This window comes from Carcharodon carcharias, chromosome 16, assembly GCF_017639515.1.
Source record: "Carcharodon carcharias isolate sCarCar2 chromosome 16, sCarCar2.pri, whole genome shotgun sequence".
Classification (NCBI taxonomy): domain Eukaryota; kingdom Metazoa; phylum Chordata; class Chondrichthyes; order Lamniformes; family Lamnidae; genus Carcharodon; species Carcharodon carcharias.
Genome location: NC_054482.1, coordinates 69,384,712 through 69,404,735, shown reverse-complemented (window position 1 = coordinate 69,404,735; position 20,024 = coordinate 69,384,712). Strand labels below are relative to the sequence as shown.

The 20,024-nt window shown below is 42.5% G+C and overlaps 1 protein-coding gene across 2 annotated transcripts in view; it reads left to right on the top strand.

Moving 5' to 3' along the window:
- trabd2b (TraB domain containing 2B) overlaps positions 1 to 20,024 on the top strand; it is a 472,589-nt gene that overhangs the window by 424,280 nt on the left and 28,285 nt on the right. For both annotated transcript variants that reach the window (XM_041208660.1, XM_041208659.1), the window contains one exon: positions 13,953 to 14,231. In XM_041208660.1, coding sequence (XP_041064594.1) covers positions 13,953 to 14,231 — 279 coding nt within the window. The remainder of the gene's footprint in view (positions 1 to 13,952; positions 14,232 to 20,024) is intronic.

Sequence of the window (20,024 nt, the reverse complement as noted above, 5' to 3'; positions counted from 1 at the left end):
AACTCCTGCAATAATGTCCTGGAACTAAGGTGATTGACCTCCAACAACCACAACCATCTTCCTTTGTGCTAGGTATGACTCCAACCAGTGGAGAGTTTTCCCCCTGATTCCCATTGCAGATTTACGAGGGTGCATTGATGCCACTATCAGTCAAATGCTGCCTTGATGCCATGGGCAGTCACTCTCACCTCACCTCTGGAGTTCAGCTCTTTTGTCCATGTTTGAACCAAGGCTGTAATGAGGCCAGGAGCTGAGTGGCCCTGGCAGAACGCAGTCTGAGTGTCAGTGAACAGGTTATTGCTAAGCAAGTGCCACTTGATAGCACTGTTTATGACCCCTTCCATCACTTTATTGATGATTGAGAGTAGACTGATGGGGCAGCAATTGGCTGGGTTGGATTTGTCCTGCTTTTTATGTACAGGACATACCTGGGCAATTTTCCACATAGCCGGGTAGATGCCAGCTTTGTAGCTGTACTGGAACAGCTTGGCTAGGGGTGCAGCATGTTTTGGAGCATAAGCCTTCAGTACTATTGCCAGAATGCTGTCAGGGCCCATAGTCTTTGCAATATCCAATGCCTTCAGCCATTTCTTGGCATTATGTGAAGTGAACTGAATTAGCTGAAGACTGGCATCTGTGATGCTGGGGACCTTCGGAGGAGGCTGAGATGGATCATCCACTCAGCACTTCTGGCTGAAAATTGTTGCAAATACTTTAGTGTTACCTTTTGCACTGATGAGCTGGGCTCCTCTATCATTGAGGATGGGGATATTTGTGGCGCCTCCCCCTACAGTGTGTCGTTTAATTGTCCACCACCATTCACAACTGTACGTGGCAGGACTGCAAAGCTTAGATCTGATCCATTGGTTGTGGACTCCTTAGCTCATCTATCATTTGCTGCTTATGCTGTTTGGCACGCAAGTAGTCCTGTAGCTTCACCAGCTTGACACCTCATTTTTAGATGTGCCTGGTGCTGATCCTGGCATGCCCTCCTGCACTCTTCATTGTACCAGGGTTGATCCCCTGGCTTGGTGGTAATAATAGAGTTGGGGATATGCCACGCCATGAGGTTACAGATTGTGGTTGAGTACAATTCTGCTGCTGCTGATGGCCAACAGCACCTCATGGTTGCCCGGTCTTGAGTTGCATGTTCTTTCCTCTTGTTGGTTCCGTCACCACCTTCCACAGACCCAGTCTAGCAGCTATGTCCTTTAGAACTCAGCCAGTTTGGTCTGTAGTGGTGCTTCTGGCCACTTTTGGTGATTAGCAATTAAGTCCCCCACCCAGAGTACATTCTGTGCCCTTGCCACCCTCAGTGCTTCCTCCAAGTGGTGTTCAACATGGAGGATCACTGATTCATCAGCTGAGGGGGTCAGTACTTGATAATCAGCAGCAGGTTTCCATGCCCATGTTTGACCTAATGCCATGAGACTTCATGGGGTCCAGATTCGATATTGAGGACTCCAGGGCAACTCCCTCCCGACTGTATACCACTGCGCCACCACCTCTGCTGGATCTGTCCTGCCAGTGGGATGGTGATGGTGGTGTCTGGGACATTATCTGTAAGGTATGATTCTGTGAGGATGACTATGTCAGGCTGTTGCTTGACTTGTCTGTGAGACAGTTCTCTCAATTTTGGCACAAGCGCCCCAGATGTTAGTAAGGAGAAATTTGCAGGTTCGACAGGGCTGAGTTTGCTGTTGTCATTTCCAGTGCCTAGGTCGATGCCGGGTGATCCATCCGGTTTCATTCCTTATTGACTTATTTTTAGCGGCCACTTTAGAGGGTAGTTAAGAGTCCACCACATTCATAGAATCACAGAATCACGCATTGCAGAAGAGGCCTTTCGGCTCATCGAGTATGCACTGACGTGTGAGAAACACCTGACCTATCTACCTAATCCCATTTACTAGCACTTGGCTCATAGCCTTGAATGCTATGACGTGCCAAGTGCTCATCCAAGTACTTTTTAAAGGATGTGAGGCAACCCACCTCCACCACCCTCCCAGGCAATGCATTCCAGACAGTCACCACCCTCTGGGTAAAAATGTTTTTCCTCATATCTCCCCTAAACCTCCTGCCCCTCACCTTGAACTTATGTCCTCTCATGACTGATCCTTCAACTAAGGGGAACAGCTGCTCCCTATCCACCCTGTCCATGACCCTCATAATCTTGTACACCTCAATCAGGTCACCCCTCAGTCTTCTCTGCTCCAATGAAAACAACCCAAGTCTATCCAACCTCTCCTCATAACTTAAATGTTTCATCCCAGGCAACATCCTGGTGAATCTCCTCTGCACCCCCTCCTGTGCAATCACATCCTTCCTTTAATGTGGTGACCAGATCTGCACACAGTACTCCAGCTGTGACCTCACCAAGGTTCTATACAACTTCAACATGACTCCAGCTGTGGGTCTGGAGTCACATGTGGGCCAGACCTGGTAAGGGTGGCAGATTTCCTTCCTTAAAGGGCAGTAGTGCACCAGATGGGTTTTTAATGACAATGGTTGTCATTAGACTTTTAATTCCATATTTTTATTGAATTCAAATTTGGGATTTGAGTTTGAACCCGGTCCCTGGAGCATTAGCTTGGCTTTCTGGATTACTAGCCCCGCGACAATATCACTACGCCACCACCTGTCCCTAACTATATTTTTGGAATGGGCAGCTAGGTGGCAGGGGGGAGTTCAGAGGCAGGAAACCGCCAGCAGAAACTGAAGGAGCCAGTATACATATTAATCACTGGGGTTTAAGGAGAATCCTGGGAGAGAGGAAGCCTGAATCAGGGCAATTGTAATCTTTTGGAGAAGCACTTCTAGCCCCACAAGGAAAGAAAAAGTCAGTTAAAATCAGAGTTAATACCCTTTGGTGTTATTCTGACCCCGATTCGGCTTCCTGCTCGTTTAGACTGGCATGAAAACTGCAATGGCTTTCCTGCTCAGGTCACTGCTAAAATAGTGGCATGAACCCAGTGATGTCACTGGAGGCTGATCTGCCTATTTAAAGAAGGATCCTCTGGTGCCCTTGCTGCCTGCTCAGAGGAACAGGTTAAAATTGAAGATTGTGGAAAGAGAGTGAGATGTTGGATGGGTAGGGATGACAAATCTGCCAGCCGATTTTAACTCCACTTGTCCAGTTTCTGTTGGTGGGCAGAGTTAAAGCTGCCCCTTTAATATTGAGGTAAATTGTCAAAAAACATGAGAAATTAAGTTATATTTAACTGCTGTCCAGCCTGTCAGCATGTATAAGGATTGAAGGTTAATATGCTGAATTTTTACACTGTTGCTATCTTCTACTGCCTTGAGCAAATTGCTGCCTTTCACCCTTTTTTGACTAATTAATTTGTCTTTGATTTCCTCCCAGAAAATAATATTTTAATGATGCAATTGATACCATTGTACATCATGGGATTTGTTTTCAGCTTTACAAGTTCTCAAGCTCCAGCCTCTTAAGGTTGTAAAATTACAACACTTACAACATTTTGTTTACCATTATCCTTTCCCCCCCAAGCGTGAGTTATCCATGTTAGAATATGGTTTCATTGGTGTTTCTGGTACACACCCATGTAGCCATTCATCATGTTTGAATGTGGACAGTCAATATCTGTATCTTATTCCCTGGTGAAGTGCATTGCTGTTGAGTCTGATCTTGACTTCACCTGATGCCAATGATTGATCTTCCTATATGCAATCAGAAGTGAGAGCCTAAACAAAGACATTAAAGCCAAATACAGTACCCCCACCAATATCCTGACAGAGATCAGCTAACACAGCATGGATCTGGAACAAACCTACAATTGGGTCATTGGGGAGCCTAACACAAGATTAATTGCCTTTTAAAATATTCTTTAAAGTAGAGCCATAAAAGTTTACAGGACAAATGTAGGTCATTCAGTCCACTTTATCTGGCCAGGTCCTTGCTTAAGCAATCCAAAAGTAATCCCACAGCTTCATTCTCATCCAAAGCGCTGCACCTTCCTCTGCTTCAGAAATTCATCCAATTTTCCTTTAAAGAATGTGTAAAGAGTTTTCTCCAAACCTTTCTCTTTACTCCCTCATAATCTTAAATTGAATATCTTCATCACCAACTCCCCAGTCGAAGGAAATAGCCTTTCCCTATTCATTCCATCAAAGCACTTCATAATTTTAAAAAAAGACTCCTATTCAATCTGCTCTTGCCTGTTGCAGTGGGAATCGTGTCAACATCACAAGTCTCTCCTGCCAATTATACTTTCTTATTATGAGGGAGAATGCAACATAATACAAGAAGGAATTAGAAAACTGGGCTTTGACATAGACAAATGTGAGACAATATACATGGGTGAGGGAAAATAGAAACATCACTTACACTGTAGAAAATAAGGAACTAAATGAGACAGAAAAGCAAAAGGATCTAGGGATACACATGAACAAGTAATTAAAAGCAGCATCACAGGTCAGCAAAGTGTTTTTAAATGCTAACAAAGCATTGGGATTTATTTCTATGACTTTCTATTAAATATATGCTGCCTGCCATTCCATTTTTCCTTCCAAAATGTATCTTCTCACACTTGAGCGCATTAAATCATATTTCCCACCTGTCTGATCACTCTTCTGATCTCCTGATTTCTTTAACAGTCCTCATTGTTCACCAAATCTCCCAGGAAATTTTTAAACTCTGTACACAAGTCAAAATTGTACAGTTGCTGGGAGACCCTGTCCATTCCAGGGTCAGTGGTAGACACAGGTTCTGCTTACATTAGTCCTTCAGAATAAAGTTAATTCAAACCCTGACAGACTTCCAAATGATTCTTGATTAAGTGCCACATAGTAGGCTTTCCAGCAAAGTTAAAACCTATGGAGGAAAGGGGACAGTGGCAGTATGGATACAAAATCGGATAAGTGAATGATTGTTTTTTCTATTGGAGCAAGATATACAGTAGTTCCTCTAGGAGTCAGTCCTAGAGCCACTGCTTATTTTGATATATGTTAATAACCTAGACTTGGATGTACAGGGTACTATTTCAAAATTTGCAAATGACACGGAAGTTGGAAACATTGTGAACCGTGAGGAGGATATTGACAGGCTTCAAGAGGACACCAAAATGTTGCTGGCAGATGAAATTTAATGGAGACAAGTGTGAAGTGATACATTTTGGTAGGAGGAAAGAGGAGAGGCAATATAGAATAAAGAACACAGTTCTAAAGGGAGGCAGGGAGATCTGGGAATCTATGTGCACAAATTATTGAAAGTGGCAAGGCAGGTAGAGAATGGGGTTTAAAATGCATATGGGATCCTGGGTTTTATAAAGAGAGACATATAGTAAAAAAGCAAGTAAGTTATGATGAGCCTTTATAGAACACTGGTTCAATCTCAGCTAGAGTATTGAGTCCAATTCTGGGCACCACACATTGGGAAGGATGAAAGGGTGCAGCAAAGATATCTGAAAATGGTTCCAGGGATGAGGGACTTTGGTTACGTGGATAGATTGGAGAGTTTGGTATGTTCTCCTTGGAGAAGAGAAGGTTAAGAGGACATTTGATAGAAGTGTTCAAAATCATGAGGTTACTAGACAGAGTAGATAGGGAGGATCTGTTCCCATTGGTGGAAGGATCAAAAACCAGAGAAAGCAGATTTAAAGTGATTGACAAAAGAAGCAGAGGTGACATGAGGAAAGTGTTAACTTCCTTCCATCAGAAGTAGGGATGTTTGCTAACGACTGTACAGTGTTCAGTTTCACCCACAATTCCTCAGATGATGATAGGTAATGACTATTTCCAACAAGTGACAGTCTAACCACTTCCTCTTGACTTACAATGACATTACCATTGCCAGATCCCCCACCATTCATAGCCTGGGCTCACCATTGATGTAAAACTTAACTAGTCCGCTCACATAATGAGTGGCTACCAGAGCAGGTCAAAGGCTGAGTATTTTGCTGCAAGTAACTCACCTCCTAAATTTTCAATGCCTTTTCACCACCTGTCAAGCATAAATCAGGAGCGTGATAGAATATTATTCACTTGCCTTGATGAGTGCAGCTTCAACAACACTAAAGAAGCTTGACAAAATCCAGGACAAAGCAGTCTGCTTGATTGGCACCCCATCCACCACCCTAAATATTCACTCCCTTCAGCATTAGTGCAACATTGTTGCAGGGTTTACCAATGCTCCCTCTAAGCTGCGAGGATGCACAGCCACTCAGCAATCCGGAACATATCGCAAAGGAAACAAGCAGGCCGCACACAACCAACAGCCTTTTAAGATGCGTCACTTAAAGAGACTGCACAGTACAACAAGCAGACTGCACACAACAAAGAGAAATTAGAGGATACATTAGTATGTACCTACAAGGTTCAATGCAGCAACTCGCCAAGGCTTCTGCAACAGCACCTTCCAAATCCACCACCTCTACCACTTTAAATAGACCAGATCCACAGGCACATAGGAACATAACATAAGAAATAGGAACCTAGGAGTAGGCCTTATGGTCCCTCTACCCCGCCATTCAGTAAAATCATGCTTAAACTTTTACATCAACTTTGCTTTCCTGCCCTATCCTAATATTCCTTGATTTCCATACTGCTGAAATTCTCTTGATCCAATCTTGAATATACTCATTGGAAACACCACTAGCTCCAACTTCATCTTCAAGTCACACACCATCCTGACTGGGAAATATATCCCCATTCCTTCATTGTTGCTGGGCTAAAATCTTACCTAACAAAACTGTGGAATACCTCCACTACACAATGTAGCAGTTCAAGAGGGAGACTCGGCCACAAAGGCAAATTAGGGAAGTACAATAAATGCTAGTCTTGCCAGCGAGGCCCACCTCCTGAGAATGAATAAATTAAAAACAACACAGAAAGATTGAGTCCTTGACATGATGCAGTGTTTTTCTTTTTAGTGCGTTGAAGGGAACAAAAATAATGCCATTGACAAATTATCTATGATTCCTGATAAATCAAATCATTAAGACAGAAAAGACTAATGGGAGAGAGCACTGAGGTTGGGTCATTCTAATTCAAACTAAAAACACTCTTTGCATTAAGGTTTGTAGTGTAAATGACATAATATTAAGAGTTCCATTTAAGAGCTCCAGTTGTGCTTATGGGAATTGGGATCAGAGTCAGCACTGACAATTTTGTCTGACAAAATGTTAAACCAAAGCCTCTTCTATTGTTTCCTAGCACAACTAATGACAAGCAGAGTTTAAATGTTGGCCAATATTTTCTCAAGAAACATTCCTACTCAGGAACCCAGCGTAAATTTGATTGGACTGAGATATCATGATTGGAAATATTAAAATATAATGTTCCCTGTCAAGGCTGTAAGCAAATAAAGAGAGATTCCAGAGTAGAGCCTTAGTGAATGTGAGTGATGAGGTCACATTGTACAGGGACTTCATAGCTCATAAAAAAGTCAAAGGGATCTGATGCATATTGACGTTTTACATGGAATTTTACAGCTTGGTCTTCAAGTCATTAAATCCAACTTTGTTGATGTTCAGAAATTCTGTAAAAATGTATTCTGTAAAACATATGCAGCCATAAATTATAGAGGAGTTTCTTAAATATGTAATCCTGGGGAAAGATGAAACCAGCCTGCCTGCAGACATTGTGAAATTTTCCATGAATGTCACTGGTTGGCTGATTGTCCCAGAGAGGTATTAAGAGAAAAGACCACTTGCATCTAATTGTCCTGAATGCTATGGTGCAGGATGCTAAAACTGGCCTGAGGAAACTCTCAAGTATGAGTATTTATCATGGCTGGGAGTCGAGTTCGATTTCTTTTGGTTGGGACTGCAATATTCTAGTGTTATCGTGAACAGAATCTCAATTCGCTGACTTGTGCTTTATCAGTATTCTAAGAAATAATCTGCAGCTTTTGGTAACAAGAACCAGACAAATTTTTAAGGCACATTCTGTTATTCTCATATATTTTAAATGACTCCACAGATCTTCCGTATAGCACAGGGAGATATAGTTCATTTGAACAAAAGAAAATGTACTTTCACTTGGATTGAAAATGAGAGTAATAAGTTCAGATCTTGCCATGAAGGTGAAGGTCACCAGTCTGCTAATTTGCAGTGGCAGCAGACAGGCTTGTTATCTCCCCAGCCAGCCCGGTCTGCAAGGATGTTCTTAAGTATCTTCCTGATTATTTCAGTAATCATGCCTGCCTGTGTAAATAACTGTGGATCTTCAGCCAGGATCAGATAAGGAGAGCAACATAAATCTTCTTGTTCACTGATTCTTTTAAGCTGATTTACAATTTATTTTCTTGGGACGAAGAATTTTGAGCAATATTTAAAGAAAGTGTAAGTAACATATTTCATAAGAATGTGTTTTTTAAAAATTAAAACTGATTAAATATTAAAATAAAATATCTCATACATCTTTTAGAAGCTCCTTCAAATGTGGGACTTCTTTTGACGAATCAATTATTTTTTTTAACAACATGTTGCTAAATTCAAATTTAATATATTAACTTTAATATATTAAAGATATTGTGCTGATTATATAGCTACATCCAAAAAGATGTTCAAAAAAAACTACCCTTTATAAAGACATATTCTCCCTAAATGCTTCATTTGATTTGTTAGTGTCTATATTATATTTATGTCCTTTTTTAAAGGCTCACCCACACAACTAGAAACAATGGCCCCAAGTTTAATCTGAAATTTGTTTTTTTGTGGGTGAGTTTTGATGTCAGTTCAAAACCAGCTTTGCTGAGGAGGGTGGAAATGGAGACCTCAGGGGCCCAGCAATGCAAAGGAAAAATAATCCATACAAGCAATTATATCAGGTATTGGAAGACTTGCCAAGGAGTTTCACTGCTTTGGCTAGTTGCAGAAGTCCATGTCATCTCCCACATCATCAGCACTCTGGAGTCTACTTGTAAAGTGTGACTAGCTCCAGGGACACTATAGATGGGTCTTCATAATAGTACCAAAGTTCCCAGCCTGTGCTCTGCCTTGGGGAGGCAGATGTCCAGTTTGAACAGATTGAGAGTGAAGAGATAAGTGCTTTACTATTGTCACTAATCTTATGCAGTCTGACCGCCTGCAGATGAGTAGAAATGTCGCACCCCAGCACCAGCAGAGTGGCATTGACATGTTTCCCTCTCTCAGATGTCAATATTATTCTGCTCTTTCACCATCCCCTCAACTAATAACAACCACTGTGCTGGAAAGTTAACGGCCAGACTGCTTTGGAGCCAAGCCCACTCAGGTTTCACCCCTCAAAGAGACACTGGCCTCCACTCAAAAGGCCTTAAATGGCAATCAACCTTCCAACAGCTGAGCTAAAGCCACTGGGGCAACACCTTAATGGAGTAGTGGAGTTAGTAAACCTTTTTTTTAAAAAAAGCACTCTACAATAATCACTTGGGTAACAAGAATTTGCTGCAATATTTTGCTTAGAATTAGGGTCAATGCCTTTATTACATTTGTAACTGTGGGATATAGTTTATTTTTGTTACAGCTTTCTAATCTGCACTATCAGAAAGTAGTTGACATAGAAGTAGGCTGAATGGTTTCAATGTTCTTAAATGTGCAATCAAGGGAATGGGGACAGTGGTAGCAAGGGTTTATAATACTGGAGGTTTTTTCTGACTTACCTGACTCAGAGAGTGACAGATCATTTGTTGCATTACACTCTGCTGATCCTCCTACTTGTGATGCTTCGTAACTTTCATCCGGTCCTTCCTTGCCAGATGATGCGTTTTGATGCTGTGCCTTCTCCAACCCCAGTCTTTGCATTGTCAGGTTGTGCAGACTGCTGTAAACAAGAATGATGTGGTTAACTTTGTTTTGGCCACATTTTAAGGACCCCCAGAGTACATGAGGGGACATGAGTGTTCCTGATGGTCCCATGACTCTGATTATACCAAGTGTTGCTCAGGCAGTTGAGCAGTAGATGGGTGTGGAGGAGCTATTCTTTACCTAGAATTACATAGAATTTTAATACACAGAAACTGACCATTTTGTCCGACACGTATGTGGCAGTATTTATGCTACACAATATTCTTCACCCCCATCTTACTTCATCACACCTTATTATCATATCCTGATATTCATTTCTCCCTCATTTGTATCTAATATCTCCTTAAATGCGTCAATGCTAATTGCCTCAATCACTCCATATGCTAGCAATTTCCATATTCTCGTCACTTTGAGTAAAAAAAGTTTCTCCTGAATACCTTATTGTCCCACAGCATTCACCCTCTGGCTTCCACCTGAATGTGAGGGGTGAATGAGTGCCGCAGAATGAAGGCACTGCGGCAGTGGGCAGCAAAACTGGTGCAGACTTGCATTCTCCTTAAGTGGTGATCACACATAAGTTACGCATTTATGAAGCAGAAGGCCTTCCTGTTTAGGTAAGTTGGTAGATCATCTTCAGGTGCCCTGATAGCTAAACAAGTGCAGTATTTTTATGCCCCAGAAACGAGGGAAGCTGGCCACTCCTGCAAATCTCAGAGCTCTCTCATTTTGGCTGTTGATGTCCATCATAAAGATAACGTATTGGTCCATTGTGGTGAGGAGGGCATTACTGGCCTTTTTGAATGCAGACTGCAGATTGAGAGATGTGGATGGTGCCCACATAGCAGTCTGGAAGGAGCCTGTAGTGAAATTGTTTACAATGATGGTGATTTGGCATCCATTGGTAAAGCTTGGCCTTCAATCCAGCAGGCAGCAGATCCTGCTAGATCATGGTTCTGTACACCAGCGGCAGCTTGTCTGATGAAGTGCGGCTTTCTTCTGCATTGCTTCTCAGTAACATCTAAGAAAGTAACACTTCATTCTGGATCCTATGGGCTGCGTAAACCTTTCTCCAAGCAGGCCCTGCCTAACCTGCTTTCTTCCAACAGTACTGTGTACAGTATTGGTCTCCTTATTTAAAAAAGGATGTAAATGCATTGGAAGCAGTTCAGAGAAGGTTTACCAGACTAATATCTGGAATGGATGGATTGTCTTATGAGGAAAGATTGGACAAACTAGGCTTGTATCCACTGAAGTTTAAAAGAGTAAGAGGTGACTTGATTGAAACATATAAGATCCTGAGGGGTCTTGACAGGGTGGATGTGGAGAGGATGTTTCCTCATGCGGATAAATCTAGAATTACTAGTCACTGTTTAAAAATAAGGGGTTGCCCATTTAAAGCAGAGATGAGGCAAAATTTTTTCGCTCAGAGGGTCGTGAGTCTTCGGAACTCTCTTCTTGAAAAAGTGGTGGAAGCAGAATCTTTGAATATTTTTAAGGCAGATGATAGATTCTTGGTAAGCAAGGAGGTGATAGGTTATCGGCGGTAGGCGGGATGCAGATTTCAGGTTACTATCAGATCAGCCATTATCTTATTAAATGGCGGAGCAGGTTCGAGGGGCTGAATGGCATATTCCTGGTCCTTGTTCATATATAGGCATAGCTGCTTGTTCTGGTCCTTCATGCAGCTTTTGTTCATCTTCCTCTAACTGAGGGAAGCAAAAATGATAAGCAGCAAATGTGTAAATGTAAGGAGGTAAGGGGGAAAGATCAGAACTACTACTACTCAGAATGGCATTCAAACCTTAATGACCTGAATGAGTGCCCCTTTAAATGCAACCTACAGACATGTCAGTCAATTTATGAGGCCACCGTCAATCAATTTAACTCTTGCTTTGTTCTTGGATCTTACTACTGCCGCACCCAATTAAAATCATAACAGTGTCCAAATAATGTAATCCAAGCCCTATTTGAACTTGAATGAAAGCAAAATACTGCAGATGCCGGAGATCTGAAATAAACAAAAAGTGCTGCAAAAACTTAGCAGGTCTGTGGAGTGAGAAACAGCCTTAATGGGCAGAATTTAGCCCTTAACTGGCAGGCGGGCCCCACCGCTCGGCGTGCGGGCAGGCAGCCAACCCTGCCACCGAAACGGGGCCCGCCGCCATTTTGAGTGGGTGGGCCAATTAAGGCCCACCCAGCGGCCTGCCCGACGGGAAGTGCTATGTGCTTCCTGTTCCGAGGGGGGAGGGAATCCCCAACTGTCAAAGTGCGGTCTTTCACACATGCGTGCGAAAGAGCGCACTGTTCCCTGAGGCAAAGCCCTGTCTCAGGGAGTTTAGTGAAAGGTGAGTAAAGTCAAAAAAAAGAGACATTTTAAAATTATTAACATGTCCCCCTCATGTGACAATGTCACAGGAGATGGGACATGTTGATAACAAACTCATAAAGTTTATTAAATTTTTACAAAACGGTAATGAAGCTTCATCCCGCCAGTGGATGAAGTTCCATTAATAATCTACAGGCCGCTGGGGCTCCTGGCCTGCTCGCCAGCCTTAAGGTTGGCTGGGCAGGGCATTTAACTATCTTAATGAGCCCGTCAATGGCCTCAGTTGGCCATTGACAGGTCAGCGGGCAGACAACTGATTTCTCTGTCCGCCCACCTTCCTTAAGATTTAAATGGCCCGGGATGATGTCGGGGATTCCTCCTGATGTCATCCCGCATCATTTTCCGCTTGGTGAGTGGGCCCTATCCCCAAATGGCCGAGGAGAAAATCCTGGCCAATGTTTCAAGTCCAATATGCCTCTTCTTCAGAACTGAAGAGAGGTAGAAACGTGACCGGTTTTATGCTGTTGAAAAAGTGGGGAGGGGGGTCAGATTGAACAAAAGGGAGGGTCAAGGATATGCTAGAGGGCAGGGGAGATTAAATATCAAAAGGCAAAGGCAGTAGTAATGGTAGTTTTAAAGAAACAAATATTGGTCTAGAGTAGATGACAATAGCAGAATAAACGTCTGAAAGCAAAAACATGAAAACAAGATACAAACTTGCACTTGGGGAGGAAAAAAAATGGAATACAGAATTCATGGTCTGAAATTGTTGAATTCAATGTTGAGTCCAGAAGGCTGGAAAGTACTTAACTGGAGAGAGGTTTCCTCTGCATTGCGGAGACCAAACGCAGACAGGATCTTCAAGCTTGATCCCGACTTTCCAGTTGCTTGCCATTTCAGTTGACCATCTTGCTCTCATGCTCATATTTTTGTCCTTGGTCTGCTGCAATGTTTCAGTGAAGCCCAACACAAGCTGGAGGAGCAACGCCTCATCTTCCAGTTAGACACTTTACAGCCTTCTGGACTCAAGATTGTGTTCAACAACTTCAGACCATCGACTCTGTCCTCCATTTTGATTTTTTCTCTCCAAGTGCCAGTTTTTTTCATGTCTTGCTTTCAGACAGAGCTGACCTTTATCCTGCTATTAACACCTATTCTGGACCACTGTTTTGTTTCTTTGCTACAACCATTACCTCTGCCTTTGCCTTTTGTTCATCTTTGGTATTTAATCTTCCTTGCCATTTAACCTGTCTCTGATGTTTCCTTTTTTTCCCCCCTGCCCCAACCCTTCCCCAACCTTTATCAACACTATAAACCATCACATTTCTATCTCTCTTCTGTTTCGAAGAAGAGTCATATGGACTCGAAACATTAACTCTGTTTCTCTCTCCACAGATGCTGCCAGACCTGCTGAGCTTTTCCAGCGCTTTCTATTTTTATCGACCCCATTTGAACTTATTTATGAAGCACCAACCTCTTTCCGGGGGGTACCTTCGCAACCAGAGTCAGCTCCATAGAAAAACTGGCAATCATCAGGTTTCCAATGGAAATATTATGGGAAGTCAATTTTTGTGATTTTTAACCAGTCACCCATACCATTTGAACTGGGCTGGTTAGGATAAAATTGGAGCCCAGGTCTACACAGCCAGTGACTATGAAATGAAAGCAGAAAAAGTGAGAGATAGTCATCAGGTCAGGCAGATAGAGAAACAAGAATTAACATTTCAGGTCAATGACCTTTCATCAGAATTCAAGTGATTATTGAAGTTTTGACTCCCTGCTGTATTAGATGTGCAGAACGAAATAGTAAAAAATCATTGGGGATATTAGCCGAGTTTTGGATTGATTTGATTGACCCCTTTGCTTATTTTATAAAGGAAAAGGACACAAAAAAGTGGATTGTCTTCAGGTAGTCCATCAGTTCCATCAACGTCTTCCACTTCAGTTGATGCATCATTAGAAGAGTCCTTGCCAGTTCCTTCCCACTCCTCTCCTGTTGTTGAGTTGGATGATGATGTAATTTCTCCACATCTCCTGATGCCGGACAGCCTTAGTCAACTGGAAGAGTTTGGTCGCCAAAAGAAGCGGCAGAAGAAGCTGCCCAAGCAACAGCGGCAGCGACAATTTAGTGACCTCTGGGTTCGCATTGAAGAGAGGTGGGTTTTGATTTTTTTTCAATTCTGAATAGATAGAATCATGATGTGAAAGGGAAAAAATAGTTTCTCTTCCTCTTAAACCATGCATGCTGTGATGATGACCCAAATATGCATAGAAGAAACTCAATTGTATTTTATTCTGCCAGTAATATTGAACCAATAGTGCAGTTGCTAGTGGACTCAAGCCTGAGATAATGGAATGATACGGTCAGAAAAAATTGGCACGGGAAAGGTAAACCTTGTTTTTATTCACTCATGGGATGTAGGCATCGCTGGCTAGGCCAGCATTTATTACCCATTCCTAATTGCCCATGAGAAGGTGGTGGTGAGCTGCCTTCTTCAACAGCTGCAGTCCATGTGATGTAGGTACACCCACAGTGCTGATGGAAGAGTGCCAGAATTTTGACCCAGCAACAGTGAAGGAACAGCGATACATATTTCCAAGTCAGGATGGTGAGTGGCTGGGAGGGAAACTTCCAGGTGTTCCCATGTGTCTGCTGTCCTTGACCTTCTAGATGGTAGCAATTGTGGGTTTGGAAGGTGCTGCCTAAAGAGCCTTGGTGAGTTCCTGCAGTGTATCTTGTAGATGGTACACACTGTTGCCACGGTGGTGGAGGGAGTGAATGTTTGTTGATGGGTGCCAGTCAGGTGGGCTGTTCTGTCCTGAATGGTGTCAAGCTTCTTGAGTGTTGTGGGGGCTGCACTCATCCAGGCACATGGGGAGTATTCCATCACACTCCTGACTTGTGCCTTGTAGATGGTGGACAGGCTTTGGGGTTTCAAGAGGTGAATTGCTCATTGCAGGATTCCTAGCCCCTGACCTGCTCTTGTAGCCACAGGATTTATATGGCTATTCAAGTTCAGTTTTTGGTCAATGGTAACCCCCAGGATGTTGATAGTGGAGGGTTCAGCGATGGTAATGCCATTGAATGTCAAGGGGCAATGGTTAGATTCTTTCTTATTAGAGATGGTCATTGCCTGACACTTGTGTGGCACGAATATTACTTGCCACTTATCAGCCCAAACCTGGATATTGTCCAGATGTGGTAAATGGGGATAGGATATAGTCCCTCCCTTCTGTCAATCGGGGTCACGTGATGTACTGGTTGAGGGGCTCCAACCAGTGAGCTTTTAGTGCGGGCAATTTTGGGGCACAGCTTCCTGCTGAGAGTCCTGGTCTAGCTTGAAAGCATCTGTAAATTCTCTGTAATAAAGTTAACTATTTCTTGATTAAACTGTCTGCTCTGTCGAGTCATCACAATTGGCGACGAGGATGGGATCAGCTCCGACTTTGTGCCTCAACCTGTTACTGTGAGTACATCGAACTTTAAAAAAGCTATTCACCAGTCATGCCACTCTTCAGCAGAATTGTTCCATATGATGCGACTGTGCAAGATTAGAGCCAGTATGAAGAGCGCCTCAGATTTTACTTCATAGTAAACGAGATTTTCTAGAAGAAAAGCAGAAAGCGATCCTCTTAAGTGTATGTGGCAGTAAAACATACAATTTCATTTGTAACCTGACAGCCCCGAGCGTGCTCAATTCCAAGTCCTATAATGAATTAATGGGCCTCATGAAAACACACTTTTAGCTGAAGCCATCTGTAATAATGCAGCATTTTAAATTTAATTCAAGAGTTAGGGCTTCAGGGGAGTCCATCGCGATCTATGTTGCGAACCTCAAGCAGTTAACAGAACACTGCGATTTCAGGGGCACGTTAAACAATATGTTGCAGGACCGATTGGGTTGTGGAGGATATAAACTGACTGTAAATAAGACAGCCAAACTAAACAAAGACCCTATTCCAAGGATTGATGACTTATATGCCAAACTGGCTGGAGGCAAGTCCTATACAGAATTTGGAAGTGAACCATGCTTACCAGCAACAAGAGCTGGCTAGCACATCGAGAGAATACGTAACCATTAACAAACACAAGGGTCTTTATCAGTACACCCGTCTATCCTTCAGGGTCTCATCGGTGTGTCTTCCAGAGAACAATGGAGAGCCTTTTGCAAGGGCTCCCACAAGTAATTGTATATCTAGATAATGTCCTCATCACGGGATTAACCAAGATAGAACACTTGATCAACATGGAGGAGGTGCTAAGGAGGTTCCTGGAAGCCGGCGAATGGTTAAAGAAGGATAAGTGCACATTTCAGGCACCAGAAGTGACTTATCTATACCACAGGGAGGATGCCATGAGACTGCACCCAGTAGAAGATAAAGTTTAGGCAATAAAAGATGCGCCATCACCATCCAATGTAACAGAATTCAAGTCCTTGCTGAGCATGATCAACTACTATAGCTGCTTCTTACCAAACCTATCAATTGTGTTGGCACCATTACATGTGTTACTAAAAAAGAACCAGCATTGGTCTTGGGGGTCACGACAGGAAGAAGCCTTTGTGACAGCAAAGGAATTATAGCATTCATCCTGTTTACTGGTACACTACGACCCATCAAAAGAGCTGGTATTAACATGTGATGCCTCTCCCTATGGGGTGGGAGCTGTGTTATCCCATAAAATGGAAATTGGGTCTGAAAGGCCCATTGGCTATGTCTCGAGAACACTCTCCACAGCCAAGAAGAGCTATTCCCAACTATAAAAGGATGGCTTATCGATGGTTTTCAGGGTGAAAAATTTCCACCAGTACCTGCGTGGTCACCATTTTACCATTGTAAACCATTAATGGGCTTATTCAGTGAGGACAAGGCCATCCCGCCAATAGCATCTGCAAGGGTACAATGACGGGCTCTGACATTTGTCTGTGCATGAATATACTTTTATGTACCATTCTGATCTACACATTGCAAATGCAAATGCACCCAGTCATCTTCTGTTCAGACAGTATTGTGTATACTCCCGTTCCACAAGAATTAGTGCTATTATTGAACTTCTTAGATTCTTCGCCTGCGTGTGTGAAACAAATTAGAAATTGGACGAGCGGAGATCCAACATTATCGAAAGTCAGAGACTTTGCCTTAAAAGGGTGGCTAAACTTGCCTGTATCTGAAGAATTGAGACCATTCCATGTCAAACAGATGGAATGAGCTGCCAAGGCGGGATTTTATTTTGGGGGTCAAGAGTCATGGTACTACCACAAGGCAGACCAAAATAAAAAGTGGGAGAAAATAAACTTTGAGGGTAAACTAGCAAGTAATATAAAAACGGACAATAAGAGCTTCTTTAAATGTATAAAAAGGAAGAGAGGGGCCAAAGTGAACATAGGCCCCTTAGAGAATGAGGCTGGGGAAATAATAATGGGGAACCAGGAAATGGCAGAGGAGTTGAATAAATACTTTGCATCAGTCTTCATGATAGAAGACACGTGAAGCATTCCAAAAATACTAAATAATCAAGGGGCAAAAGTGGAGGTGGAAATAAATATAATAACTATCACTGGAGAAAGAGTACTAGGGAAACAAATGGGGCTAAAGGCCAATAAGTCCCTTGGACCTGATGGGTTGCATCCTAGGGTATTAAAGGAAGTAGCTATAGAGATAATGGATGCACTGGTAGTAATCTTTCAAGAATCCTTAGATTCTGGAAAAGTCCACGAGAAATGGAAAACTGCCAATGTAACATCCTTATTTTAAAAAGGAGGGATACAAAAACCAGGCCAGTTAGCTTAACATCTGTCATTCAGAAAATGTTAGAGTTTATTATAAAGGATGTAATAGCAGAGCATTTAGAAATACATAATATAATCAGGCAGAGTCAGCACGGCTTCATGAAGGGGAAAACATGCTTAACAAATTTATTAGAATTCTTTGAGGAGGTAACAAGCAGGATAGGTAAAGGGGAACCTGTAGATATAATACATTTGGATTTCCAAAAGGCGTTTGATAAGGTACCGCACATAAGGCTACTTAATAAGAGCCCATGCTATTAGAGGTAGTATATTAACATGGATAAAGGATTGGCAAACTAATAGGAGACAGAGAGTTAGGATAAGGGCGGGATTTTCAGAATGGCAACCTGTAACTAGTGGAGTGCCGCAGGGATCAGTGCTGAAGCCACAATTATTGACAATATATATTAAAAACTTGGATAAGGGTAGTGAATTTACTATTTCCAAGTTTGCGGATGATACAGAAATAGGTGGGAAGGCAAGTGGTGAGGATGCCACAGAGTCTACAAAAGGACATAGACAGGTTAAATGAGTGGGCAAAAGCTTGGCAGATGGAATATAATGTGGGAAAATGTGAAGTTATCCAGGTTGGCAGGAAGAATAGAGGGGCTGAATATTACTGTGAACAGTTTTGATTCCCATATCTAAGGAAAGATATACTAATATTGGAGGCAGTCCAAAGAAGTTTCACTAGGTTGATCCCAGGTATAAAGGGATTTTCTTGTGAGGAGAGGTTGAGTAGGTTGGGCCTGTACTCATTGGAATTTAGAAGAATGAGAAGTGACCTTATTGGAACATATAAGATTCTTAGGGGGCTTGACAGGGTAGATGCTGAGAGGTTCTTTCCAGCTGTGGGAGATTCTCGGACCAGAGGGCATAATCTCAGAGTAAGGGGTTACCCATTTAAAATAGAAATAAGGAAGAATTTCTTCTCTCAGAGGGTAGTCAATCTGTGAAATTCTCTACTGTTGAGGACTGTAGATGCTGAGTCATTAAGTATGTTCAAGGCTGAGATAGACAGATTTTTAATCACTAAGGGAATCAAGGGTTATGGGGAAAAGCCAGGAAAGTGGAGTTGAGGAATATCAGATCAGTCATGACCTCATCTCGGAGCAGACTCGATGGGCCGAATAGCCTATTTCTGTTCCTGCGTCTTATGATCAGAGAACTACTTTTGGCAGAACTCCATGGTGCCCATACAGGCGTATCAAAAATGAAAATGCTTGCGCGAAGCTATGTATGGTGGCCAGGTGTTAATGGAGATATTGACAACTTGGTCAAGCACTGTCACCACTGTCAGCAACAATGGAAATTGCCTGTTCTGGCTCCCCTACATCCATGGGAGTGGCCTGGTTGACCCTGGGTTTGACTACATAATGATTATGTAGGTCTATTCTTAGGTACCATATTCTTGTTAATTGTAGCTGTATATTCCAAATGGATGGATGTATATTTTTTTTCTATTCATTCATGGGATGTGGGCATTGCTGGCTAGGCCAGCATTTATGGCCCATCCCTAATTGTCCTTGTTCAGAGGGCATTTAAGAGCCAACCACATTGCTGTGGGTCTGGAGTCACATGTAGGCCAGACCAGGTAAGGACAGCAGATTTCTTTCCCTAAAGGGCATAAGTGAACCAGATGGGTTTTTACAACAATCGACAATGGTTTCATGGCCATCATTAGGCTTTTTAATTCCAGATTTTTATTGAAATCAGATTCCACCATCTGATTCAAACCCAGGTCCCCAGAGCATTATTCTGGGTCTCTGGATTACCAGTCCAGAGACAATACCACTACGCCATCGCTTCCCCTGAAGTCAAGTCACCAACGTGAAAAATAACTATCGAGAAGCTATGTCATAGTTTCAGCAAACATGACCTATCTGAAGTTATCATTTCAGATAATGGCACCACTTTTACCAGCACAGAGTTTCAAAAACTTATGGATCTGAATGGAATCCGACATATTAAATCAGCCCTTTATCATCCTTCATTGAATGGCGGTAAAAGGCTTTTAAGGCTGGAATGAAAAAGTTTTTGGAAGGCACTCTGGAATCTCGACTTTCCCTGTTTCTTTTCAGTTATCGTACAACACCACATTCGACTACAGGCTCAATACCGTCGGAGTTATCAATGAAATGCCATCAGCGTACACGTCTG